The sequence below is a fragment of the Maniola hyperantus genome, chromosome 28 (assembly GCF_902806685.2).
Source record: "Maniola hyperantus chromosome 28, iAphHyp1.2, whole genome shotgun sequence".
Taxonomy (NCBI): Eukaryota; Metazoa; Arthropoda; class Insecta; order Lepidoptera; family Nymphalidae; genus Maniola; species Maniola hyperantus.
This window is the reverse complement of record NC_048563.1, coordinates 2,325,685-2,352,527: the sequence shown is the minus strand read 5'-3', so window position 1 is coordinate 2,352,527 and position 26,843 is coordinate 2,325,685. Positions and strand designations below refer to the sequence as shown.

Genomic DNA, 26,843 nt, shown 5'->3' with positions numbered 1-26,843 from the left:
ATGGACTCGAGTCAAATAACCGTCCAAATATATGAGGATCATGACAATGTTAAAGAAAAATTCCTTGACGGAAATCTGGACTCTGGAGGAAGAAATGGAATTGGAATAAAAGTGAAGCAATTGAGGGTAGTGCAAAGAAAACCCAAATCTCAGATAAACAAAATATTCCTATATTAATATATTCCTTAATATATTTGAATATATTTAAAAATATATTCAAAATATATTAAGTGCACGTTATGGTATAATAATAAATAATAATAATTATAATAATAATTTGTATAAGTAAAAAGTATGTTAATTCTAATCGTATATAGCTAGAAGGTGTTCTTCTTTCGCCTTGTTGCATACTTCTCGCACATGCCTGTTCAGCTTGCTGTTGTCCTGGAAATTAATTAACTTCAAATTAATCACTACCCATATTATATTATGCGAAAGTGTGTTCGTTTATTGGTTTGTCCTTCAATCACGTCGCAACGGAGCAACGGATCGACGTGATTTTTTGTATGGGTTGAAGACCTGGAGAGTGACATAGGCTATTTTTATGTCGGAAATACCTAAATCCACTCGAACGGAGTCGCGGTCATCAGCTAGTCTAAATATATAAAAGGATTGACTGACTGACTGATTTATCAACACACAGCTCAAACTACTGGACGGATCGAGCTGAAATTTGGCATGCAGATAGCTATTATAATGTAGGCATCCGCTAAGAAAGGATTTTTGAAAATTCAACCCCTAAGGGGGTGACATAGAGGTTTGAAATTTGTGTAGCCCACGCGGACGAAGTCGCGAGTATAAGCTAATCTTCAATATATAAAAGGATTGACTGACTGACTGATCTATCAACGCACAGTTCAAACTACTGGACGGATCGGGCTGAAATTTGGCATGCAGATAGCTATTATAACGTAGGCATCCGCTAAGAAAGGATTTTTGAAAATTCAACCCCTAAGGGGGTGACATAGAGGTTTGAAATTTCTGTAGCCCACGCGGACGAAGTCGCGAGTATAAGCTAGTCTCAATATATAAAAGGAAATGGTGAATGACTGACTGACTGACTGATCTATCAACGCACAGTTCAAACTACTGGACGGATCGGGCTGAAATTTGGCATGCAGATAGCTATTATAACGTAGGCATCCGCTAGGAAAGGATTTTTGTAAATTCAACCCCTAGGGGGGTCAAATAGGAGTTTGAAATTTGTTTATCAAATATTTTTGTGTATTTACCTTGAAGTTGGTCCCGCACAAGTGGCAAATGACAATTCTGGCAGGTTTCTGTTTCGTATGTGTCGACAAGTGTCGGACGAGGGACTTCCTGTTGTGGAGAAAACCTGGTTTAGAACATACAGGATGTAACCAGAACACTATAGTCTATAGTCGACGCTTTTTAAACTGAGTCGTCGAGTTATCTGTCTGTTTCGCTCGCACTTACCTACGACCTATGTAAGTGCGAGCGAAACAGACAGATAACTCGACGACTCAGTTTAAAACGCATCGACTATAGCAAAAACTTAGCGTTATTGTTATGCTACCTATTACCTAAACACAATCCAATACCAATATCCATTTGCCTCATTTTGTAGTTCTAGCGATTTAGTATTTTAAATTGGTTAGAAAAGTTAAAACTAACAGCGAACGTGGATTTTACGTTTTTATTTTATTTTATTCAGATACAAGTTAGCCCTTGACTGCAATCTCACCTGATGGTAAGTGACGATGCAGTCTAAGGTGGGAGCGGGCTAACCTGGAAGGAGTATGGCAGTTTTTATTAAACCCTACACTTTATTACCCTTGGTTTCTACACGGCATCGTACCGGAACTCTAAATCGCTTGGCGGCACGGCTTTGCCGGTAGGGTGGTAACTAGCCACGGCCGAGGCCTCCCACCAGACCAGACCAGAAATTTAGAAATTATAAAATTACAAATCCCTGGCAGGAATCGAACCTGGGACCTCCCACTAATAAGACTACAGCGCTTACCACTGCGCCAGGGAGGTCGTCAAACGTATTTTGGCATTAATTTAATAATTACTGAAATAATTTATTTTTGACATAGGCATCATCTCCATTGCAATACGGTATTTGACAACTAGTCAAATCAGTGACTTTTTATCAAACATCAAAACGCGCGCTTAGTATGCGATGAAATACTGAAATGTGACGTCACAATCATTTGACGGGTTTTTAAAAGTTAAATCGATAATTTAAAATGGTTATTACACTTAAAACTAATAAAGGACGTGGATTTTACGTATTTTGGAAGATCCTAATTTTTCCTCCTATCCTCCTATTTAATAATCACTGAGAAATAATTTATTTTTGACAAAGTTTAAAAAATCTATTAAAAATCTGCTCCTGAAAAAAGCATATTACACAATTGAAGATTATCTAAATGATAAAAGAGCGTGGATTTGACCTGCAGCTCGTTCCAGCAACGCACAACACTGCAAATACTATTTTATACATGGCATAATCTTGTACCTATATCAAATATTTGAAAAGAGCAACCGCCGAGTTTCTTGCTGGTTCTTCTCGGTAGGAAAGGCATTCCGAACCAGTGGTAGATGCATCCGACTATTCGAAAGTACTAAAAGTTTATTTGAATAAAAAGTTTAAAAAAAAAAAAAAATTTAATGGCATCATCCCCGTTGCGATTGTTATTAATGATTGATGCAAGTTTTTCGGAATCGACCTGCTTGACTCATGAAACAAGCATAATTGGCACAGGTTTTTTTTTCTAAAAGGAAATTCTACTACCTGTTAGTATACCGAGCGGGGCAGAGTGAGCACGTGAAGTCTTTGGTCGTCGAGTGCACTGCTTGTATGTGAGAGGCTAGCGACTTCTGGTTGGGGCAAACTCGACTGCAGATGGGGCATTCGTATCTGAAACAGAAAATGGTACTGATTCTGAGCACAACCTAATTTTAAAGTATTTGCATCCCTCTTCTTGTTGTACCTAATGTAATATGAAAAGGACAGACGCAGTTTGACATTTTTTAATTTTTTTTTTCATATGATATAATTAAAATAGATGGCAGCACTAGTAACTTACATCAAGTGTGAAACCTTTTTGGAACATTTACCTTACGTATTGGTAGAATGGTTGCTAGTAGGTACCTATTTCTTATATGCGCCAATACTCTTTTTAGCGGTACAGCACGCACCGCAAGTATCACAATAGTGTACTTGCCTGTCACTACAAAACTTCAGTACCAGTTCACGATAACAGATGGCAGCACTGGTAAATTACATCACACACTTAAATTTTTAAATATACTGAACTGCTGTACTAGTGAAATGGTTGCTAGTGTTTCTTATATGCGCTACTAAACTCTTTTTAGTAGCATAGCTCCACCACATGTGGCTCTCAATAGTGCATAGTGCCGTCGTTGTGATGGGTTTTCTTGTGTTGGTTCAAGTATCACAATAGTGCATTGACCGGGCGCTATGAAACCTCAGTTCCAGTTCACGCCCATAGATGGCAGCACTAGTAACTTACATCACGTGTGTACATTTTCAGACTTACGTAGTAGTAGAATGGTTGCTAGTGTTCCTCATATGCGCCAATAGACTCTTTTTGGAGGCATAGCTCGCGCCGCATGTATCACAATAGTGCATAGTGCCGTTGTTGTGATGGGTTTTCTTGTGTTGGTTCAATGTGTAAGGGCTGCTGTAAGTGCCGGCGCATCGGTCGCAGTGGAACTTGCGGTTTATGTGCTTTCTGGAATCCACAGACAGATTTATTAATAGACGATAGAGTTTCATCCTTCAACTCTTAAATCATTCATCAAATCTGTTGTCTCTGTCTCAACGACAGTCACATAGGTAACATTGATAGAGACAACGCTCTTCAAAGCCGAAATCTTATTCGAAGGTCGATATTTTTTAGCGGCTATGGTAAGTAACTCACATCTATTTCTGTTTCTTTCTTTTCTTGTTTTGTACTGTGATAGCTTAGTGGTTAGGACGTCCTAATAGGAGGACGGGGGGTCGATCCCGAGCATGCACGTTATGTGCGTTTTAAGTAATTAAATATCACTTGCTTTAATGATGAAGGAAAATGTCGTGAGGAAACCTGCATGCCTGAGACTTCCTTAACGTTCTAAAAGGTATGTGAAGTCAACCAATCCGCACTTAGCCTGCGTGGTGGACTATGGCCAAACCCTTCTCATACTGAGAGGAAACCCGTGCTCTGTAGTGAGCCGGCAATGGGTTGCTCATCAGTACCCTTATTATAAATGCGAAAGTGTGTTTGTTTGTTGGTTTATTAGTTTGTTGGTTTGTCCTTCAATCACATCGCAACAATGCAACGGATTGACGTGATTTTTTGCATGGGTATAGATAAAGACCTGGAGAGTGACATAGGCTACTTTTTATCCCGGATAATCAAAGAGTTCCCATGGGATTTTTAAAAACCTAACTCCACGCGGACGAAGTCGCGGGCATCAGGTAGTGAGGATATACTTACATCATATGTGTTCTCAAAGCACCTTGTCTTGTATAGCTGTCTCCACATACGTTGCACGCATATCTTCGCCCGCTGGCTTTGCTCGCGTGTACCCTTTTCAAATGCTGCTGAAGACCGTTTGCGTCTCTGAAATATATTGACGTTTCACTATGAATTTTATGACGTTCTATTAAGAATTGTTCGACGTTTCACTATGAATTTCCACATATTATTGAATTCCGTTGATTGTTGATTTTTTTTGCAATTTTCCTATGAATAATTGAATAAAGTTTTTTTAACAACTTTCGCGGCGTTTTACTATGAATTTTACGACGTTTCACAACAAATCCGCGACGTTCTAACTCTGAATTTTCTGACTTTTCACTATGAACTTTGCGTCGTTCTAATATGAGTTGTGTGACTAATAAACGCAACGTTTTACAATGAATTTCACGGCGTTTCACTTTAAATTCCGAGAAGTTTCACTATATAGTCCGTGGCAAGCGGGGTATAAGCGGGGTATGACGCCACGCACAGTCGCACTTCTCCCGCACCGGGTTAGAGCGGGGGCTGTGCGGTTGTACGGTGAGTGTCCTCCCCAATTGCTATCTTGACCTATCGCGTTACGCGTACTGTATGTATATACACACACATGCTTCTTTTAGAACTTTAATTTATTTTAATTTAAAGATTAATAATCTATATATATAAAAGGAAAAGGTGACTGACTGACTGACTGATCTATCAACGCACAGCTCAAACTACTGGACGGATCGGGCTGAAATTTGGCATGCAGATAGCTATTATGACGTAGGCATCCGCTAAGAAAGGATTTTTGAAAATTCAACTCCTAAGGGGGTGAAATGGGGGTTTGAAATTTTGTAGTCCACGCGGACGAAGTCGCGAGCATAAGCTAGTCTAAACATATAAAAGGAAAAGGTGACTGACTGACTGACTGATCTATCAACGCACAGCTCAAACTACTGGACGGATCGGGCTGAAATTTGGCATGCAGATAGCTATTATGACGTAGGCATCCGCTAAGAAAGAATTTTAAAAAATTCAACCCCTAAGGGGGGGAAATAGAGGTTTGAAATTTGTGTAGTCCACGCGGACGAAGTCGCGAGCGTAAGCTAGTATTTATTATAATTTACGGTTGTAACTGTGGCGTCACCCGGGTCACAGCTGAAAATCAGTGTCCTGCATCTTATGTGTGTTAACGTAACGCATATGATGCAGGACATTATGCTGAGCTGTACACCCATTTGGGGTGGTGTCACAACTCACAGATGAAAAGGTGAGATGCAGTTCCGGGCACACACCTCTAACTTTTCAGTAAAGGAGAGCCTCAATAGCTCAACCGGTATAGGAGTGGACTGAAAACCGAGAGGTCGACGGTTCAAACCCCGCCCGTTGCACTATTGTCGTACCTACTCCTAGCACAAGCCTGACGCTTAATTGGAGAGGAAAGGGGAATATTAGTCATTTAACATGACTAATATTCTTTTAAAAAAAAAAAAAAAAAAAAAAGTTACACTTGTACTTTGTTTTTATCTGTGACACCAACAACAAATAAATGCATTTTCTTTCTTTCTTTCTTACTGTAATTCCAGAACGTTTCATTATGAATATCTCGACGTTTCATTCCGTACTCACTTGAGCAAGTTCCCGCACAGATGGCAAGCGACGCTCTGCGGCTCTCGCGGCTGGCAGCAGGAGTGGCGCTTCTTGCCGCGCGGCTTTAGGTTCACACCACACGAGCGACACAAGTAGCGCTCCGAGTGACACGCTGCGTGGATCCTTAGCGAGGCAGGGGTTGCAAAGCGGAGGGTGCAGGTTCTACATTGGTATTCGCCGTTGGACTAGTTAAAAAAAATTATACAGAAATACTTATCAAAAATTATTTAAGTAGTTTTGGGTTATTCCCGTTGAGTCACACCCCGTGAGTAACACTATGACTCAACGGAATTTTTTTGGAATTGTAGTCCCGTTGAGCAACACTGTGACTCATTGAAATTTTTTTGAAATTGTTTTCGATGAACTTTTTTTTAAATAGAGTTAGCGGACAAACGGGCCGGCGGGTCACCTGATGTTAGGTGGTTACCGCCGCCCATGAACATTTGCAGCACCAGAGGAACTGCCATACCATGATCATGATATAAAATTCAAATTTTACCTCTTCATGCCTCATCATATGTGCTTGATAAGTATCTTTAAATAAGAAACTTAGAGCACAATTGTAGCACTTGAATTCAGCTTCTAAATACTTCTTTTCTTTTCTGTTTGCTTCTAATTCTGCCTTTTGCTTTTCTAGATTCAAAATTATCCTTTTGAAACCTTTATCTGACTTTTTTTTACTTTTCTTTACAGCCTTAGTATCTTCGTCTCTAGAACTTTTATTATTTAATTTAGTATCATTATATATATTTTGAGAATTGTTAAAATTGTTTATACTGGTTTCTAATAAATTCTCATTGTCAATCCCAACTTTTATGTCATATATGCTCACAAGATCATCGTTTCTTGTTTCATCATGTTCATTATTTGAATGTATCATAATATCATTATTATCATTTCTTGTACTATGATCTATTGATTTGTTGTACTGATCTTTTGGATCATTGAAATCTTTATCACCAATAGCTGATTCTGATTTATCATTAAAACAATTTCTATTATAATTATTAGAATCATAATTTTCATAATTAAACTGTTCTATTACATTCTCTTCCAATATTACATGTCTATCACTATGTATGTGTTGAATATCACTATTAATATATTCCATGTCATTATTCATATATTCTGTGTCATTATGAATATACTCACTGTCATTATTACCATATTCATTGTCATTACCATATTCAGTGTTATTATAATAATTGGAATCAACACTATGGTTAAATTGATATCTTTTGTCGCTGTGTATTTGTTTATATTCATAACATTTCTCAGGGCAAAGTATGTGGATTTCTAAGTCGCTTTTTTGTAATTTCATTGGATATTTTTGGCTGAAAACAAAAATAAAACTCATAATTTTAATAAAAATTACCATAACACATCTCTACACATTGTATACACCCCATTTCTGAGGGGTTGTGACTCCTTTCCATTATTTATAAATGGTAGGAATTTTCGAGGGATAATAATGCAGTGCATTCCCAGATCCTTTCAGACAGGCTAAATTTAGACACCTACAGGCAACACAGTTATATAGTTAATAGCTGACCCTGCGAACTTCGTTCCGCCTAACAGTCGATTCAAATTTTTTAATTTTTTTTAAAATATCAATTCACTATCAGAAATTCTAAAATCCCCACGATTTAGGACTTCAGTACTTTGCAGCATCAGGATTGAGGAGTAAGGATCCGAAGTTCAATGATGTAGCCTATGCTTGGTACCTAAAATAATTTTGCATCATCCGCAGTTCCTGAAACATTATAGTTTAGGAGTGCTGTACCCTACATCATCAGGGTTGAGGAGTTGAGACTTGAAGTCTGAGAATAAAGTCGTTGCTTGGTACCTACAATATGAATTCACTATGAACACTTCCTGAATCTTGATAACTCAGGCGGGCAGTAACCCTGCAGCATCAGGATTAAGGAGTTGAATCCAGAATTTTTTATGTGACCACCACGAAAACTTTTTTTGTTGATTTAAAAAAAAAATTTGCAAATCGGTCCAGATACCTCGAAAAAATCGATGTAGAAAAAAGAACCACCTCCTTTTTGACAGTCGGTTAAAAACCGATTACCTTGAAATATTTACGGAACAATTTTTAAAATATCCCCTTTCTAACAAAAAAAGAATGAATGAAATCGGACTACGCGTTAATGAATTACAACTCAGTATACATTTTAACTTTCGTCCCCTCTCCTACGGGAACCATGCTGAATTTCGGGATAAAAAGTATCCTATATTCTTCCTCATAGTATGACCTCAAATCGTACCAAGTTTCATTGGAATCCATTCAGTAGTTTCAGCGTGATGCGCGGCCGTGATACAGACAGACAGACAGACAGACAGACAGACAGACAAAAATGAAAAAAATTACAGTTTTGGGTTCAGTATCGATTATAGAGTGCCCTCGAAAAAAAAAATTCAAAATATCTTCAATGTACAGAATTTGACCTGTTACAGTTTTATTATAAGTATTGATTATTCATATGAACTACTATAATAACTAACAGTTAATATGAAGTGGGTGGATGAGGAAGGCGGAGGATCGTGTGTGGTGGCGTGCTATTGGGAAGGCCTATGTCCAGCAGTGGACGCAAATAGGCTGATTGATTGATTGATTGATATGAATAGAACTTTTTTACACAAAATGTGGAAATGAGAATAGATCAGTGGAATAGTTCTTTATAATGCTCTCAACAACAAAATAAAAAATGAATAATACTCTTTAATAATAAATTCTAACCCCATAAACTACCACTATACAATAAATCACATCATTTGATAACCGTAAAAAGGGGGTGGAAAATACGTAGACGAATGACAGGAGTGAGTGGAAGAAGAAGACATGTTGTGCCGACCCCACATAGTGTGGGATAAGGTAAGGAAGAAGAAGAGGAGTCCAAGACCCTATTGTCCGTACTGGGAATCGAACCTGTTACCTCCCACTTATAAGACCACAGCACTCACTACTGCACCAGGGTTGTTGTCTTATATTATGTAGTGATACTTACCTAAGTACAGCAGGATATTCCGAGATTCTGTTCAAACATATTGCCTTGAAAATGGACAGCTTATTCAATAAATGACTGCATATGTAGCATAACTCTGTATCTAGGGATAACTGGAAATAAAGTTTATCTAAACATATAAAAGGAAAAAGTGACTGACTGACTGATCTATCAGCACACAGCTCAAACTACTCGACAGATTGGACTGAAATTTGGCATGCAATATCTATTATGATGTAGGCATTCGCTAAGAAAGGATTTCTGAAAATTCAACCCCTAAGTGGGTGAAACAGGGGTTTGAAATTTGTGTAGACCAAAGCTAGTCAGACTATTATAGATATGTGACTATGGACTAAAAGTTAAAACTAGCATACTAGCAAGAAACTTAAGCAACAAGCGTTTGAGTAAAGTCATATGCTCGACTCGAGCTCAAGCCTTTATAATAATAATAAAGAGATTACTAACATATACACCAATAACATCTCCGTATTTCTCCCTGGTTTTCTCATCCGTTACTGTGTGTACTGCATTATTGCATACGAAGCAAATATTGGCCATTATTACGGTAAAGATCAATACAAATTTATAAACCACAACACAAGAAAAAAAATAGCAGTTTTCGGCGCCCCTACACTTGTGATGAATGGTGATCATGAACAATTTATACCAGTGCTACATCACGGATTGGAGACGACCGGTTTTTTACTGGTAAATTGGTAGTACATATCAAATAATAATAGTCAATACAAAATTTGAGAATCCGAGAAATTGATATCACGAAAAAGACAAATAGGTACCTACCTAAATATTTACAAAACAAAGTGACATTGACAACCAAATATGCCGACCAAAGAAATAAGAATTTCTAAGTAGGTACTACTTTATGTCGATGATGCCAACAGCCAAACCATATGATAATTTCCATAGACAACACAATACATGTTTTGTTCGGATATTAAGTTTATTTGTGATAAATAAGAAGAATACAGGTAACATTAAGTTTTAAGTATGTTCATACGTAATACAACCATTTATTTCTATAGCAAAGAATTAAAAGGAATAATTTAATTCCTCTAAAAATTAAATTAAACGAGAACGTGATTACAGATAGTAGTATGACATGTGAATTAGTCTATGGATCTTGTACTAGTGCCGTCACTGAGAGTCGATAAAATTAGGAAAACACCCCTTTTTTTAAAAGTTCGCTATGTATTGTAAATAAAACATCGAATGACGCTTATTACGGGCCATTGACTCCGGGTTTTGCACGCCATACATTGCGGGTTTGAAAAGTACCTACTAAATCACTAAAATACTACAAGTACCTATGTAATATGAGGCAAAAAGTTATTGGTATTAGATTGTGTATAACTATGTAGTATAATAACAGTGCCTAGTTTTTCCAACCGTTCTAATTACACACTGCATATTAAGTGAAGAAAAGCAGCTAAGTATAATAAATAAAGAATACTTAGCATTACGTATACGTCTTAGTACTTAGTAGTCTATTTGCGATTTCACATGCACAATGATAAAATTGAAACTTTCAACTTGAAAGGTTGATTTCATCGACATCGATGTTTTTATCCACTGTGTCAGAACATCACGCGTTTTTAATACGCATGTCGCACGTCAAAGAAAAGGATTTTTTTTTGTGCCTTGAAGCATAAAATGATAAAACATTTTGTTTCGAAACTAATTAAAACGATTAAAGTGCCGAATATAGGACAATTAACTGCGCTGCTCGCCGCCCGTGCATGTGTGTTTATGTTGTTTTGATGTGAACCTTTAAGGAGTGTTAACTTTGATCTTAATATTGACGATTAAATTGATAAAGAAGGACTCTTTATTCAGTAATTGTTTGTGATTGTGGGTCTCCTACGCCGCCCACAATTTTCTGTGTTAATAAAATATATCCTTATTTGAATTTCGATTTCGGACTATATTGACCTTTTAAAGTTACCCAATGGATTTAGCAATTTACACCGGATTCGCTCTTTCCCTGTGTAAAAAATATATTTGATGAACGATCTTTCGTCAAATATCGGCTGTTTACATCCTGGTATGTATATTCATCGCAAATCTACATATTTATATATTTACCATATTCCTAACTAGCTGTAGTAGCTACATTTTGTTTCGTAAATCGAACAGGGTTCTTTTAAATGTCCATCCATAGCCAAAGTATTTATTTTTAATCCAATTAAGCGAGGCAAAGGTATTAGGTCATACAGTCACAAGTATTAAGAAGGATCGTGTTTACTATACCTAGTTATTATAATGTAGTAATAAGATTCCAATAAGAAATGATACCTTAAAAATAAAATTTACTTTACTATAGTAATTTACTAATTAGAGTTCTATAATTACAAGCATGCTTGTTAATTTATCTACATCCATAGAAATATGCATAGAATGCGAGTGTGTCTGTCTGGAATTAACTTTTTGAAATCAGAAACGAGGAGATCCAGAGTAACCAATATAGTTAAACAGGTTGTGAAGCTGCTCAGGCCATGAGCAAGGTACATAGTTTGAAAACACAATAGACATTGGGGTCTAACACACACACACTTTCGCCTTTATAATATCAGTCGGGATTTTTTTCTCAAAAGTACTTTTCGCACCAATCTTTCTCATACAATGTTAAGTGAAAAGCAAACACGTGCGCCGACAATATCGGTCGAGTGTACTGCGTCACCTTAAGGAATAGCTATTCAATTCAAATGAGTAAATCAAAATTCTGACCTGTATAAGGTTGCCTGTATTTTACAAAAGATAACCATAAAATTTAGAATAGGATAGAATTGTTTATTAATAATTGATCCAACACACAATAGAAGTGGTATAGAAGGATCATTTAAGCATTTTGTCACTGACTTATAAATCCATACTAATATTATAAATACGAAAGTGTGTCTGTATGTGTCTATCTGCTAGCCTTTCACGGCCCATCTGTTTAACCGATTTTGAGGAAGTTTTGTACAGATATAGCTTGCATCCCGGGGAAGGACATAGGCTATTTTTTATCCTGGAAAATCAAAGAGTTCCCACGGGATTTTTAAAAAATCTCCATGCGGACGAAGTCGCGAGCATCAGCTAGTTGGCAGTAAATCCATTCAAATTCTTCAAATAATATAAACTAGCTGATAACCGCGAATTCGTCCGTGTGGAATTAGGCTTTTTGAAATCCTGTGGGAACTCTTTGATTTTCCGAGATAAAAACTATTGGTTTGTTGGTTTGTCCTTTAATCACGTTGCAACGGAGCAATGTATTAACGTGATTTTTGCAGGGGTATAGTTAAAGACCTGGAGAGTGGCATAGGCTACTTTTTATCCTGGAAAATGAAAGAGTTCCCAAGGGGTTTTTAAAACCTAAAACCACACAAACGAAGTTGCGGGCATCAGCTAGTTATTACTAATTAGTAAAATTAGCGCCCTCCTATTCGAGGAGTATGGTTTGCAATAGGGTCTTGGTCTGTAGTAATAAAATGAAGTGATTTTTAGGGTTCCATACTTCAAAAGGAAAAACGGAACCCTTATAGGATCACTCGGTAGGAATGGCACTCCGAACCAGTGGTAAATTAAAACTACCTGACTATTCATAAGCACTTGTAAAAAGTTTACATGAATAAAAAACATTCTATTCTATTCTATTCACTTTGTTCTCTGTCAAGAAACTTACAGGGTACTTCCCGTTGACCTAGAATCATGACATGACAGGTAGGTACGATCTAAATACATAAAAGGAAAAGGTGACTAACTGACTGACTGACTGACTGACTGATCTATCAACACACAGCTCAAAGTACTGGACAGATCAGGCTGAAATTTGGCATACAGATAGCTATTATGACGTAGGCGTCCGCTAAGAAAGGATTTTTGAAAATTTAACCCCTAAAGGGGTGTAAGGGGGAGGGGGAGGGTTTGAAATTTGTGTAGTCCACGCGGACGAAGTCGCGAGCATAAGCTAGTCTTCTTATAAGTATTTTTAATGTGTAATTTTTATAATTCCAGGTTACTGTGTTCCCATCCCTTTTTCCCAAAACCTTTACCACATTCCAAAGAAAAAACCTATCACACTGCCAATTTTATAACTATGAGGTGCAAGTAAAATATATTTTTTGTACAATAAAAAGATCCTACTTATGTATACTTAATAATAAATACCAATATTCCTTTATGCCATTCCAGATCAATATCTGTAAATAAATTGTGTAAATTCTGTAAATAAATAAATTGTGATTCTATTTCTGTAAAAATAAACCAGTGTCTTATACATGATAATAAATAAATAATTGAATAATAATATAAATATTCTGTAAATACACCGCTTTTGTAGATACTTATTATAAATAAACGAAGTACATAAAAAAATATATCTCTTATTATCAAAAATTAAATTACATTTTTTGCACCCTACTGTAAATTATAAAAAAAACATTGCAAAAATATTTTAAAAGTAAAGTAATTAAATCTAATAATAATTTTCTATTTAATATAACAGTGCACCTCCATAAGCAATAATATTTCTAAATATTGAATTTTTAATAAAATATTGAATATTTTTTAAATCTAAATAAATATTATGAAATAATTTTATATTGACGCTTGTACAATACCGTATCGTACCATAACTTACTCTGGTGCAGCTTTTGCAATATATTTATTTTATAGACATAACTATTTATAATTATTACAGGTACAATTTCCTACTTTATTACAACATTTCGGTCATCATAACAATATTACATACCAAAAATAGGTATTATTAATCAATATTTCAATAAAATAATCTTTAATACATAACAATAAAGTTTACAGTGCATAATTCTTTTGCACGTCCTCAGTACACTCAATATATATTTACACAATTTACATCATTGTCAGTAAAATAAAATTTGACGTACTATTACCAAATTATTGTAACATATTGTAAATTTATTGTGTTACAATAACGTATGCATTACGTAGTTATTGTATCACATAAACATGTATCCTACGGTCAGCAGAGTTATCGTAGGTTTGTGAGCTATGATCTGACACACACACAAGTATGAGTTCCTCCCCAGCTATCGAGACGTCCACCCCCGCCCCCTCCTCCCCCGCCCCGCGAGCACCTGACTACCACTTCCAGACGTCTACTCCTAATTATTTGAAGGTAAGATTTTTTCACACTTTATACAGTAAAATACAACGGTGTTTGTCTGTCTGTCTGTCTGCTAGCCTTTCACGGCCCATCCGTTCAACCAATTTTGACGAAATTTGATACTTTATTTTTATTTGATTTTTTGATACTAAATTTGGTACCTACTGCGATAGCTTGCATCCCGGGGAAGGACATAGGCTACTTTTTATCCCGGAAAATCAAAGAGTTCCCACGGGATTTTCAAAAACCTAAATCCACGCGGACGAAGTCGCGGGCATCAGCTAGTAAATAATAATACTAATTACGGTTTAGGTACGGAACCTAAAAATGGCCGTACTCAATATCAAACCCTTTATCATTCGCTTAAAATAATGTTGTTTTTATATGAGTAAGCCGGTTTATCAAATCGTTATTTTTATCTATTTTATATCGCATTAGTTATTTAGGCGTTGATAAATTGGTACGAATTTCCTTATTAAAAGTGCGTTATCAATTTATCAAGTTTTACTGAAACCAAATTACGTAAGAGGAGTTTATTCGTAGCGCGCTGCAAACAAATGTACAGTACGCGGCAGAAAATAATGTCGGCCTTTAGAATGACTTTTCGGCTTTATAGAGCGTTGTCTCTGTCACTCATACCTATGTGACGTTTTGTCGATCTGTACGACAGAGACAATGCTCTACAAATCCGCTATCCGCAATGTAGGCATCCGCTAAGAAAGGATTTCTGAAAATTCAACCCCTAAGGGTGTGAAATAGGGGTTTGAAATTAGTGTAGTCCACGCGGACGAAGTCGCGAGCGTAAGCTAGTACTAATTATTTTTTCATGAACACATTTTAATTTTTTTTGTGATGTAACCACAAATTCACGGTTTTCGGTTTTATTTCTTTACTTGTACTATAAGACCTACCTATCTGCGCAGGAATCTACGTCACTGGGAAGTAGGTAGGTAGGTACCCTATAAGTTTTCTTGACAGACACGACAGACGGTTAACGAAATGATCCTATAAGGGTTACTTTTTTCCTTTTGAGGTACGGAACCCTAAGAACATTGTGTTTGACTGGCTTGTATTCAAATGAGAGCCACACTAAGTATGTGTGGAGCGTACTACGAATAAACTCTTAATAAGGTGTGTTATCAACTTATCAAGTTTTGCTTAAACAAAATTAAATGTCATTTTGTTTACTTGGAAAACTTTCTATTAGCTAATGCATTGTGGCGTCCGTGACTAACGTCACGTATGGTTCCCTCCACTCTCCAGGTAAAAATAACTTTGACCTTGTATATGTCCAGTGGGTGATTTTTCTTGGTGTAAAGTGAGGTAATGTTCATACGTGAATTGGCCCAATTAAGATCCGTTATTCCGGTTATCAAGCTTTGTTTTTATTATCAACCTGTGGTAGCCTAGTGGTTAGGAAGTCCGCCTTCTAATCGGAAGTCGGGGGTCCGATCCCGGGCACGCACCTCTAACTTTTCGGAGTTATGTGCGTTTTTAAGTAATTAAAATATCACTTGCTTTAACGGTGAAGGAAAACATCGTGAGGAAACCTGCATGCCTGAGAGTTCTCCATAATGTTCTCAAAGGTGTGTGAAGTCTGCCAATCCGCACTTGTCCAGCGTGGTAGACTATGGCCAAAACCCTTCTCACTATGAAAGGAGACCTGTGCTCTGTAGTGAGCCGGTGATGGGTTGATCATGATGATTCCGGTTATCCACCTACGGTAGATACTAGTTATAAGAGCGGCTCGATTGCGCTGCATCAATCATTATTACAATCGCAATTGTTGGGGTTGCCCGAATTTGTGGTATTCTTGTTGCAACAATGCATTGTAGCCAATAGGGAGCGAGCTTCAACCAATCAGTAGGGCGATTGTCTAAAACCTGCATCAATCATTATTACAATCTCAATAGGCTACTTGACAATTTTTTTAAGTTGGTCTTAAATGGTTAATATTTGTCCTATTATATCAAAAAAATTAACACTATATTTTTTTGCGCCCTAAAAACCGTAAAACTTTAATTTAAAAAAATATTTTTCTTAGACAGGTGAAAACACTGTCGGCCATGTTTGGCCGATAGATTATCTGTGCTCTGACGTCATGCATTTGTAAACAACAGTATAACCCTGTGGTTATACTGTTGTTTACAAATGCATGACGTCAGAGCACAGATAATCTATCGGCCAAACATGGCCGACAGTGTTTTCACCTGTCTAAGAAAAATATTTTTTTAAATTAAAGTTTTACGGTTTTTAGGGCGCAAAAAAATATAGTGTTAATTTTTTTGATATAATAGGACAAATATTAACCATTTAAGACCAACTTAAAAAAATTGTCAAGTAGCCTATTGTTCTGATTGGCTGAATTTGTGCGATTCTTGTTGCAACAATGCATTGTGGCCAATAGGGAGCGAGCGTCAACCAATCAGAGGTGATTGCGATCGTGACATTGTAGCTGTCATTCTACCGCAAACGCCCAGCAGTCGTCTAAATAGTCCAAGACTCTATTTTTTAATCAGCTTATGAAGCTGATACTACTAACGCGATTGTTTTTCGGAATTTCCTATCTAATGCGTAGTACCTACATCATAGAGAAAGAGCCTGTGAAAGCCAGACCTTTGGTATTTCATAAAGCTGAAAGTTTCCCTGCACATTGTCCCCTAACACAGAGTAGAACGATCAGTGACTATGAAGCTTGTTTCATGGTGGCTTTGGCAGATAACAGCTAATAAATTATAGTACCTATATAAAATCTGAAGTCAAACTATAAAGTGTAATTTTATTGATATTTTCTTCGGGATAGTAGGTATTAGAAATTATGTCATGCATTGTCAGTCACTGTAGGTACTTATCGTGGCAACCCTCTGCCAGACATCCTTAAACTTTTAAAAATACCTGTGTTTCGTACTTTTGATGTATTTATAATCTTAGCACAAACCAGCGTCTTTTCCAAATTCGTAGACTTATTTTTATTACACTCGGTCGGGGTTTACCTATGTGGCCGCTTACTAAAACGGCAACACTACAGCTGTCAGTCGAAGTTGACACATATACCGCGAACGCCCCGCGAGCACGCGTGACACGCAAAAAACGAGCCTCTAACGGCTATCGCCGACAAAATCGGATTATAGACGCGAAATTCATCAAACTTGGACCAGAGCATCAACCCTGAATCCTTACCAGCGCATCTTAGGGGCCCCCATCATCGGAGCGCGTTCCCGGATCCGGTAAGTGACTGCATTACAAACACTGACCGTCCATTATCTTATCTTATCTTATCTTATCTTATTAGCTTTTCTTCTAAACAACCTGTTATTTTTTTTTTTTTTACATCTAATTAGAACGGCAGTGCCACTTACACTAACTAGATGATTAATAATAAATTTAAATACAAATAAAGGTACAAGAAAAAAAGACAAGATTTTGAATAATATGTACGCTGAGAACATTGAATGACATATTCATGTAATGCTCTCAGCGTACTTCAGTAACTCCCGAACCAGTATTATAGACCCATCATTAAATGGGTCCCAATTGGTTATCTGCCAATGCCACCATGAGCCAAACTTCATAGTTTCTGTGCTCTGTACAATGTGCAGCGAAATTTTCAGCTTTTATAAAACAACGAAGGTCTGGGCCTCACAGGCTCTTAGTCCATCATAGAGATTGGTAGTGACTTGTTAGGCAGATAATAAAGAGATAAAATATCTGGCTTAGTTTGAGATCTAGAATATTCAATGTAATCGGTTTCAATGGCAAAACGTTAGTTTACTATTATTTGATGCCCTCCCTGGCGCAGTGGTAAACGCTCGCTGTCTTGTTAGTGGGAGGTCCGGGTTCGACTCCCGGCAGGAGGTTGGGATTTCATAATTTCCAAATTTCTGGTCTGGATTGCTGGGAGGCTTCGGCCGTGGCTAGTTACCACATACATAAGTGTTAAATCTAAGAAACATAGTCCAGCACATTAGCCATGTCGGCGTACAAGTATCGTAGACGGTAAATTAAGTTTAAAAAAAAAAAGAAATATAGGCAAAACATAACCCAACGCCTTATTCTGTTCATCCACGTCAAAACAGGAGTAGGTATACTCAGAAATGTGTCTGCTATCCATCCCCGTCTAAAAAATCGGTCAAGTGCGAGTCGGACTCGCAAAGGAATGGTTCCGTACCATCGTAAAGGAAAGAACGCTTTTTATTTTATTTTTAACTAGCCCGCGACTTCGTAGTCGTAGATTTCGGTTTCAAAAATCCTGTGGGAGTTGTTTGTTTTTGTTGCTCCGTTGCGACGTGATTGAATGACAAACCAACAAACAAGCACACTTTCACATTTATAATAGTGGTAGAGATTTTTATGGCGGTAATTTTGAATTTGATATTTGTTGTTAGAAATGACGACCTCCCTGGCGCAGTGGTGAGCGCTGTGGTCTTAATAGTGGGAGGTCCCGGGTTCGATTCCTGGCAGGGGTTTGGAATTTTATAATTTCTAAATTTCTAGTCTAATCTGGTGGGAGGCTTCGGCCGTGGCTAGTTACCACCCTACCGGCAAAGCCGTGCCGCCAAGCGATTTAGCGTTCCGGTACGATGCCGTGTAGAAACCAAAGGGGCATGGGTTTAATAAAAACTGCCATACCCCTTCCAGGTTAGCCCGCTATCATCTTAGACTGCATCATCACTTACCACCAGGTGAGATTGCAATCAAGGGCTAACTTGTATCTGAATAAAAAATAATAATAATACACATACTGTGAAAATTCCAGCTCTATGCCTATTACGGTTCACGAGAGACAACCCCCTGACGCACGCACCCCGCCTCATACCCCGGTTGCCATCTCACCCTGCCGTGGACTATAAGTACAAACTAGTCTCCTTTATAGCATTTTCTTTGCGTGTTAATAGGCTTATTTAATGGGTTCCTTCCGTTGGCACCCTTCGGATACGGAACCTAACTTAAACAGCTATTTTATTCTGATTTCAGAAACAAAGCCAGCCTCTAAGCGTTGTACTGTCAGCAACTGCACCATCAACACCTCCTACTTACGGTAAGTCAATTTTTTTTTCACACCACTCGCTGTAGAATGCCTTATTACCTATTACAGACCTTTTTTTTTTTTAACGCTGGGAAATGCGTTTACGCATCCCCCCCTCCTGGAAGCCAGCTAGCTAACCAGCCAGCCTACCAACTGGAGGGAAGGTATGTGGGACTCGCCGGCCGAGAGGCGGCCGGAATACCCACTAAAACCCAGCGGCATTCCTGCACGTTGCCTGGCGACTGGGTCACGGGAACGCCGAAGCAAACCACCGCGACCCAGTCAGCGACGTCCGCCGAAGCGGACCCTCCACCTTTGCACCACGCACGTCCGAGGTGCACCAACTATGTGCACCTCACCTCCCCCGGAGACGCAACGGGCGACAACGCAATCCCGCGCACGTCGCCCGCGTCTCAACCTCCGCCTCGTCCACTGTGCCCTCTGCTAGTCAGAGGGACACGCGGAGAAACCTCCCCCTGCCAGGTCATTAGCCATGGCCAACAATATCCCCGAAGAGAGATTGTTAGCCATCTTACCGGGGTGCACCGGCCCGAATACTGCTCTTCCCCTCGGGGCTCGGATGCCCGATGCATCCAAAAGGGACCAGCAGCACCCAGCCACACTGGGAGGTTACCTGGCTGGCACCCCACCTATTACAGACCTGTTAGGTACGTCGTAACATCCCTATGACTTAGCCGGGTTGTAATGTTGTACTGAAATCCATTACGCCTGAACGGATATAATGTTGTACTAAAATCCAATACGTCTTAAGGGATGTAATGTAATTTGAATTTAGAACACACACCCGAAGCAAATTCTGTTCCTACTAAAAACTAGGGAAAAACTAGGGAGTTTTCAATAACCTATGAGGCTATGGTGAGTGATACGAAAACTATCTCCGAAACGTTACTTACCAAAATTATTTATTTATTTAATAGCTTACTAAGTCATGGTTCAAAATAAATGCATCAAATTATTTTAATAATACTAATTGTAATAAAAAGCTACGTAATTAAAATTCTTGTAATTTTGCGGACAAAATAGTACCTAGTATTCTTGAACATATTGTCTTATTTTAATTTAGAAAAAAATAGAAAAAAAAAAAAAAGATTTTTCCGCCCCCGGGTGGGCTTGAACCACCAACCTTTCGGTTAACAGCCGAACGCGCTAACCAATTGCGCCACGGAGGCTATGCGTATTACCGCGAAAATGGGGCACCTACTTTACACTACGTATCTAAGTTATGTGTGACGTGTTCAAGTCGCGCCAAACTTCTTGATCGCTCTCGCTCCGTGTCGTTTTTATGTTCGTTATTTTTTTTATTCAGATACTAGCTTATGCTCGCGACTTCGTCCGCGCGGACTACACAAATTTCAAACCCCTATTTTTTTAAATAGAGATAGCGAGCAAAGGAGCAAGCGGGTCACCTGATGTTAAGTGATTAACGCCGCCCATGAACATTTGCAGTACCAGAGGAACCGCCGATGCGTTGCCGGCCTTTCAGGAATTTGTTGGTCCACTCTATTTCACCCACTTAGGGGTTGAATTTTCAAAAATCCTTTCTTAGCGGATGCCTACGCCATTATAGCTATCTACATGAGAAATTTCAGCCCGATCCGTCCAGTGGTATGAGCTCCATGCGTTGATAGATCACTCAATCAATCAGTCAGTCCGTCACTTTTTCCTTTCATATATTTTTACCTAGCTTATACTCGCGACTTCGTCCGCGTGGACTACACATTTCAAACCCCTATTTCACCCCCTTCGGGGTTGAATTTTCAAAAATCATTTCTTAGCGGTTGCTTGCGGCATAATAGCTATCTGCATGACTTTCAGCCTGATCCGTCGAATAGTTTGAGCTGTGCGTTGATAGATCAGTCAGTCAGTCACATTTACCTTTCATATATTTCTATTGTTGTTTTCAGGAGAGCCCACACTTACACCGCCCCCGAGGTCCCCGGGGGCTCCGCTAGCGACCCCAGCCTCCGGTGACGTCAGAGTCCATCCCCTGGACGGCACTTCCTCAGATAAGGTAAGAATATAATGGTATATGGTGCCAGCCATTTTAGTGACGTCAGCACTAGATTGAAGTTTCGAGCTGATGGTATATTTTTATTTCGGCTGACGGCAAAATGACGTCATTTTGATGTTAATGAGACATGGTTCCAGCGCAATAGCAATTTGCGGGACTTATATCAAATGAGTCGCAGGGAGCTGCTGGATCCAGACGTCCGTCGCGGTGAAAACTGTGGCGTGTGGAACTCTCTTCAAGAGACCTATGTCCAGCTGTGGACGTCTATCCGGGTTGATAACGATGATGAATGATAATGACTTATTTAGAGTTCCGTACCTCAAAAGGAAAAAGATTTTATAGAAGATCACTTTGTTGTCTGTCCGTCGCGTCTGTCAAGAAAACCTATAGGGTACTTCCTGTTGAATCATGGAACTTGGTAGGTAGGTAGGTCTTTTAGCACAAATAAAGGAATAAATCCGAAAACCAAAAAAAAAATTTGTGGTTAGATCACAGAAATAAAATTTAAAAAATGACAAAAATGGGATAAAAGTAATTTGATAGGGGACACCCGGGTTTGAACCGGGGACCTCTCGATCTGCAGTCGAATGCTCTACCACTGAGCTATATCCCCATTGAGAATGGGCTTCAAATTATACCAGCCATTTGGCTATTTCCAGCTCTCAAATAAGGCCCTTTCATCATCATCATTATAAGTCCCGCAAATTGCTATTGCGCTGGAACCATGTCTTATTAACATCGAAATGACGTCATTTTGACGTCAGCCGAAATAAAAAAATACCATTAGCTCGAAACTTCAGTCTAGTGCTGACCTCACTAAAATGACGGCCACGCGTTTTAGCAATTTGCGGGACTTATATCAGCCTGTGGAAGTCCACTGTTGGACATAGGCCTTCCCTAAAGAGCGCCACCACACCCGGTCCTCAGCCTTCCTCATCCAGCCACTTCCCGCCAGCCTCTTTATATCGTCGGTCCATCGTGCTGGAGGGCGTCCCACACTACGCTTGCTTAAACGCGGTCTCCACTCAAGGACTTTCCGGCTCTAACGCCCTAATGGCCTTTACACACTAGCCAATTTTTTTAGGGTTCCGTATCCGAAGGGCGCCAACGGAACCCCTATTACTAAGCCTCCGCTGTCCGTCCGTTCCACCGTTCGTCTGTCTGTCTGCCAGCGGGATGTATCTCATGAACCGTAGTATGTAGAGAGTTGAAATTTTTACAGAATTCGTATTTCTATTACCGCTAGAACAATGAATAAAATGGCCGCCATGAAAGTTCAAAAAAATTAAGTGTTGTTTCGTGTAAGATGGTACGGAACTCTTCATGTGCGGTTCCGACTCCCACTTGACCTGTTCCGTACCTCAAAAAAAAAGAAACCCTTATAGGATCACTTTGTTGTCTGTCTGTCTGTCTGTCGGTCTGTCAAGAAACCTACAGGGTACTTCCCGTTGACCTAGAATCATGAAATTTGGCAGGTAGGTAGATCTTATACCTGACATAAGGGGAAAAATCTGTAAACCGTGAATTTGTGGTAACATCACAAGAAAAAAAATTAAAATGTGTTTTGAACAAAAATTAGTAGTTTCAACTTTCAAAGTCAAAAAAAATCAAAGAAAAAAAAAACGTAAGATAACTATACCAAGTGGGGTATCATATGAAAGGGCTTTACCTGTACATTATAAAACAGATTTTTATTTATTTTTATGCATCATAGTTTTTGAATTATCGTGCAAAATGTCGAAAAAATACGACTGTAGTACGGAACCCCCGTTGCACGAGCCTGACACGCACTTGGCCGGTTTTTTGTAGTAGAAACTGTTATGTTTGTTACAGTCGTCGGAAACAGCGGTGGGCGGAATTTCGCGCACCCCCAGCGCGGCGCTCTCTCGCAAGGAGAGCTACAAGGCGCAGCGACAACACTACCGCAAGGAGAAGAAGCGCGCCGCCACTGCGCTGCTGCACTCGATAGAGGACCCCTCCGTCGTCGTACTCGCTGACTGGCTTAAGGTCCGAACTCCGATCCCTCCGGAAAAAAAAACTAGCGCTTGCTACGCTCGCGGTCTCTTTTTCTTACTATTATACTAGGGTCATTCAATAAGTAAAGAGACAAATGGCTATAGCTCAAAGACGGTTTGAATTGTTCTGAATGACATTGTGAACAGTTCCAACACTTTATCAACAGAAATTCTTTTACTATCACGAATAAGTCCGTCAATCCTCGATTCCAACGAGGGACCAGAAACTTCCACTGGACGTCCACAATGACTGAGCGCTACTCTTCTAAGGTGCAATCTTCTAGTGGACTTGCCATGGTGAATTAAAAATTTTGAGGTTATGTTGACATAAAATGATGAAACAGCTGATCAGACCATATCCCAAGGTTGCCAACTAACACCCCTGAAAAGATTGTACACATTCATTGAATAGTTTTAAAATTATTGAATTTGTCTCTTTACTTATTGAATGACCCTCGTACCTATTTTGAAAGCATCTGTTTTTAAAAGACAAAGCATTTAATAAATCTAATATTCGTTACGCTCAGGACGCCCTTTCTGGCTTTTATACTTATTTTGTAATAATTTTTCCAAAAGTTAAAAGAATTGGCGCTCGCTTCGCTCGCACTTATATTCGGTGTTGACTGTTATATATCTATAGGTCCGAGGTTCACTCAAGTCATGGACGAAGCTGTGGTGCGTGCTGAAACCCGGCCTACTTCTGCTCTATAAGAGCCCTAAAGCTAAGGTGAGACCACTTTTATTATCTTAACCCATGGCTAATGATTTTAGGCTTATTTCGTGGTTTAACGACATATTTTAATGTATACTAGCTTATTCCCGCGACTTCGTCCGCGTGGACTACATAAATTTCAAACCCCTATTTCACCCCCTTAGGAGTTGAATTTTCAAAAATCCTTTCTTAGCGGATGCCTACATCATAAATCTGCATGCCAAATTTTAACCCAATCCGTCCAGTCGTTTGAGCTGGGCATTGATAGATCAGTCAGTCAGTGACTTTTCCTTTCATATATTTAGGCTAGCTTATGCTCGCGACTTCGTCCGCTTTTTCAAACCGCTATTTCACGGCCTTAGGGGTTAAATTTTCAAAAATCCTTAACGGATACCTACGTCATAATAGCTATCTGCATGCCAAATTTCAGCTCGTTCCGTCCAGTAGTTTGAGCTGTGCGTTGATAGATCAGTCAGTCAGTCACCTTTTCTGTTCATATATTTAGATTATTGGCTGGCATTAATGGCTAATTCTTGCTATCATTGTTTTCAGAGAAGCCATTGGGTTGGCACAGTTCTTCTGACGTCGTGTCAAGTGATAGAGAGACCGAGCAAGAAGGACGGCTTCTGCTTCAAACTCTACCATCCGCTTGAGCAGAGCATCTGGGCGCCTAGGGGACCCCACAACGAGACTATAGGTTCGATTCTTGACTAAATAATTTATTTTTGACTAAAATACATCACTTGATAACAGTTGCTAACTATATTTTATTAACTAAAGTTGATAACAGTTGCTATATTTTCGACACATTTATATATTTTCTTGACAGGTTTAGACTACCATATTTAATGAATATTTTGACACTTTTTGACCAATGCTTCGGTTTACCTGTGTCCAATATTTCGAACTCTTGTAACAATATTTTGACGTGATTTTGATTATTTACGAATTACATAATTTCAATACTATTTTCAAAATGTAATTTTGGTTTTTAGGAGCGGTAGTACAACCCCTGCCTACCGCGCATCTTATATTCAGAGCCCCATCTCAAACTGCTGGTCACTGCTGGCTCGACGGACTAGAACTGGCGTTAAGATGCAGCAATGCTATGCTCAGGTAAGTTGGAATAATTGTCAGGTAACAGGTAAGTTGAGTTTATAAAATATAGTTAACCTCGAAAGGAAAAATAACCCTCATGGGATCACTTTTTTTTTGCAACAATAATGCAAAGGGTGGGGTTTGAACTGCTGATCTTTCGGAATTCAGTCCGCTCCTCAACCATTGAGCTATTGAGGCTTTGTCTATCTGTCTGTCCGTTGTGTCTGTCAAGAAAACCTATAGGGTACTTCCCGTTGACCTAGAATCATGAAATTTGGTAGGTAGGCAGGTCTTATAGCACAAATAAAGGAAAAATCCGAAAACCGTGAATTTGTAGTTACATCACATAAAAAGAATTGAAATGTATTTTCAATTTTCAACGTAAGATAACTATACCAAGTGGGGTATCATATAAAAGGGCTTTACCTGTACATTCTAAAACAGATTTCTATTAATTTTTATGCGTAACAGATTTTGATTTATCGTGCAAAATGTCGAAAAATACACCCGAGTACGGAACCCTCAGTGCGCGATGCTGACTCGCACTTGACCGATTTTTTTTTTCCGTCTCAACCAGATGTTCCCGATCTCGGCCCGAGGCGGCGGTGGAGGATGCGCCGGCCTCGCAGACCAACATCTCGCACGAAGAGCTGGAGAAGCATTTCAATGAGCACGGTAAGTCGTGTTAACCAAACTTACCTGTCACCATACTTAGCAAACACAATGGATCGGAGACGGTCGAAGTGATACAGGGTCTTCAAGAAATCCATTATGTTTTTTTATAATTTTTTAGTGTTTACCTTCACTTTAAGGAAATTACTAAATAATTTTAAATACATCAAATAAAACAGTCGCTTCAGTACTGAGTTAACATACATATCACCAATTTCGTCACTGGCAGTAAGCGAGACCGTGGCCGAGTGGTCAAGGCATCGGGTGCGAACCCAGAAGATGCAGGTTCGATTCCTGCCGGTTACGCAATTTTTGATATGAACCTATTTAAAATTATTTAGTAAAATCCATTATGATTCGGAACGATTATGTGAAATTCCTAAAAGGCCGGCAACGCATCGGCGGCTCCTCTGGTGCTGCAAATGTTCATGGGCGGCGGTAATCACTTAACATCAGGTGACCCGCCTGCTCGCTTGCTCGCTAAATCTATAAAAAAAAAAAAAAAAAAAAAATGTTTCCCTGACTTACCTCCCTTTCCTACCTTATGTGGTGGTTGCCACAACCTTTAGCGTTATTTACCTTACTTTTAGAGGTTGTTGCTGATTATGTTTACCAAATTTACCTTTAACGATGTTTACCATAACTTTAAGCGAGGTTTAGATTAGCAACAAAACTTGACAACAGAAGTTGACTTCCGCAAGCTATTTCTACCGTGTAAACAATCACGTCAAGCTCACTTCGGCAAGTTTTGTGAATTGCTGGACTTGCCGCAAGTCACAAATGTATGTAGGTACATGTACAATATTGCTCGTAGTGTAAGCAATTCTGCAAGTACTTGCGGAATAGCTTGCAAGAAGTTCTTGCTAGTCTAAACTTCGCTTGAGGGTAATAAAAGCTGATACCTCGGGACTGTCTAATTTACCTGTAGTTATTTATTTATATTTTGTTATTTACCTTTACCTAGTCAGTGTGACTATCACTAAGCTGACTAATTTTGCCTTAA

At 38.8% G+C, this 26,843-nt stretch overlaps 2 protein-coding genes and 2 non-coding genes across 11 annotated transcripts in view; 1 reads left to right on the top strand and 3 right to left on the bottom strand.

The window, feature by feature from the left end:
- Positions 1–149: 149 nt before the first annotated feature.
- Positions 150–10,030, bottom strand: LOC117994921 (zinc finger protein 846-like). Of its 4 annotated transcripts, none has more exons than XM_069508393.1 (9): positions 9,941–10,030; positions 9,143–9,252; positions 6,628–7,462; positions 6,108–6,313; positions 4,473–4,598; positions 3,531–3,725; positions 2,762–2,887; positions 1,233–1,336; positions 150–384 (listed from the first exon to the last, which is right to left on the bottom strand). In XM_069508393.1, the coding sequence occupies exons 3-9, from the start codon at positions 7,447–7,449 to the stop codon at positions 227–229; spliced, it is 1,737 nt and encodes a 578-aa protein (XP_069364494.1). In that variant the 5' UTR covers positions 7,450–7,462; positions 9,143–9,252; positions 9,941–10,030; the 3' UTR covers positions 150–226. The 4 variants fall into 4 exon arrangements, with proteins under 4 accessions (XP_069364494.1, XP_069364492.1, XP_034838788.1 ...); XM_069508391.1 differs by lacking the exon at positions 9,941–10,030 and adding an exon at positions 9,605–9,934; XM_034982897.2 differs by lacking the exon at positions 9,941–10,030 and adding an exon at positions 9,605–9,934 and having other exon boundaries at positions 1,233–1,320.
- Positions 10,031–10,742: 712 nt separating this feature from the next.
- LOC117995089 (oxysterol-binding protein-related protein 8-like) overlaps positions 10,743–26,843 on the top strand; it is an 83,340-nt gene continuing 67,239 nt past the window's right edge. For all 5 annotated transcript variants that reach the window (XR_011238379.1, XM_069508349.1, XM_069508348.1 and 2 more), the window contains exons 1-9: positions 10,743–11,201; positions 13,154–14,297; positions 19,260–19,323; positions 21,237–21,343; positions 23,177–23,350; positions 23,999–24,085; positions 24,623–24,767; positions 25,066–25,186; positions 25,746–25,843. Coding sequence is in view for 4 of the 5 variants with exons in the window: in XM_069508349.1 (XP_069364450.1) it covers positions 14,193–14,297; positions 19,260–19,323; positions 21,237–21,343; positions 23,177–23,350; positions 23,999–24,085; positions 24,623–24,767; positions 25,066–25,186; positions 25,746–25,843 (901 nt within the window). In the remaining variant the exon portion in view is untranslated. The remainder of the gene's footprint in view (positions 11,202–13,153; positions 14,298–19,259; positions 19,324–21,236; positions 21,344–23,176; positions 23,351–23,998; positions 24,086–24,622; positions 24,768–25,065; positions 25,187–25,745; positions 25,844–26,843) is intronic.
- TRNAN-GUU (transfer RNA asparagine (anticodon GUU)) lies at positions 20,428–20,501 on the bottom strand. Its single transcript has one exon. It is a non-coding gene; the product is annotated as a tRNA-Asn (tRNA).
- TRNAC-GCA (transfer RNA cysteine (anticodon GCA)) lies at positions 21,885–21,956 on the bottom strand. Its single transcript has one exon. It is a non-coding gene; the product is annotated as a tRNA-Cys (tRNA).

Bases quoted from the DNA above. Each gene is read 5' to 3' on its own strand.
- LOC117994921 (XM_069508391.1), bottom strand. From the start codon at position 9,793: ATGATCACCATTCATCACAAGTGTAGGGGCGCCGAAAACTGCTATTTT. The intron at 4,599-6,107 runs GTGAGTACGGAA...AATATATTTCAG, and splicing joins CTGTGCGGGAACTTGCTCAA to AGACGCAAACGGTCTTCAGC. The intron at 2,888-3,530 runs GTAAGTCTGAAA...TTTCTGTTTCAG, and splicing joins AGCAACCATTCTACTACTAC to ATACGAATGCCCCATCTGCA.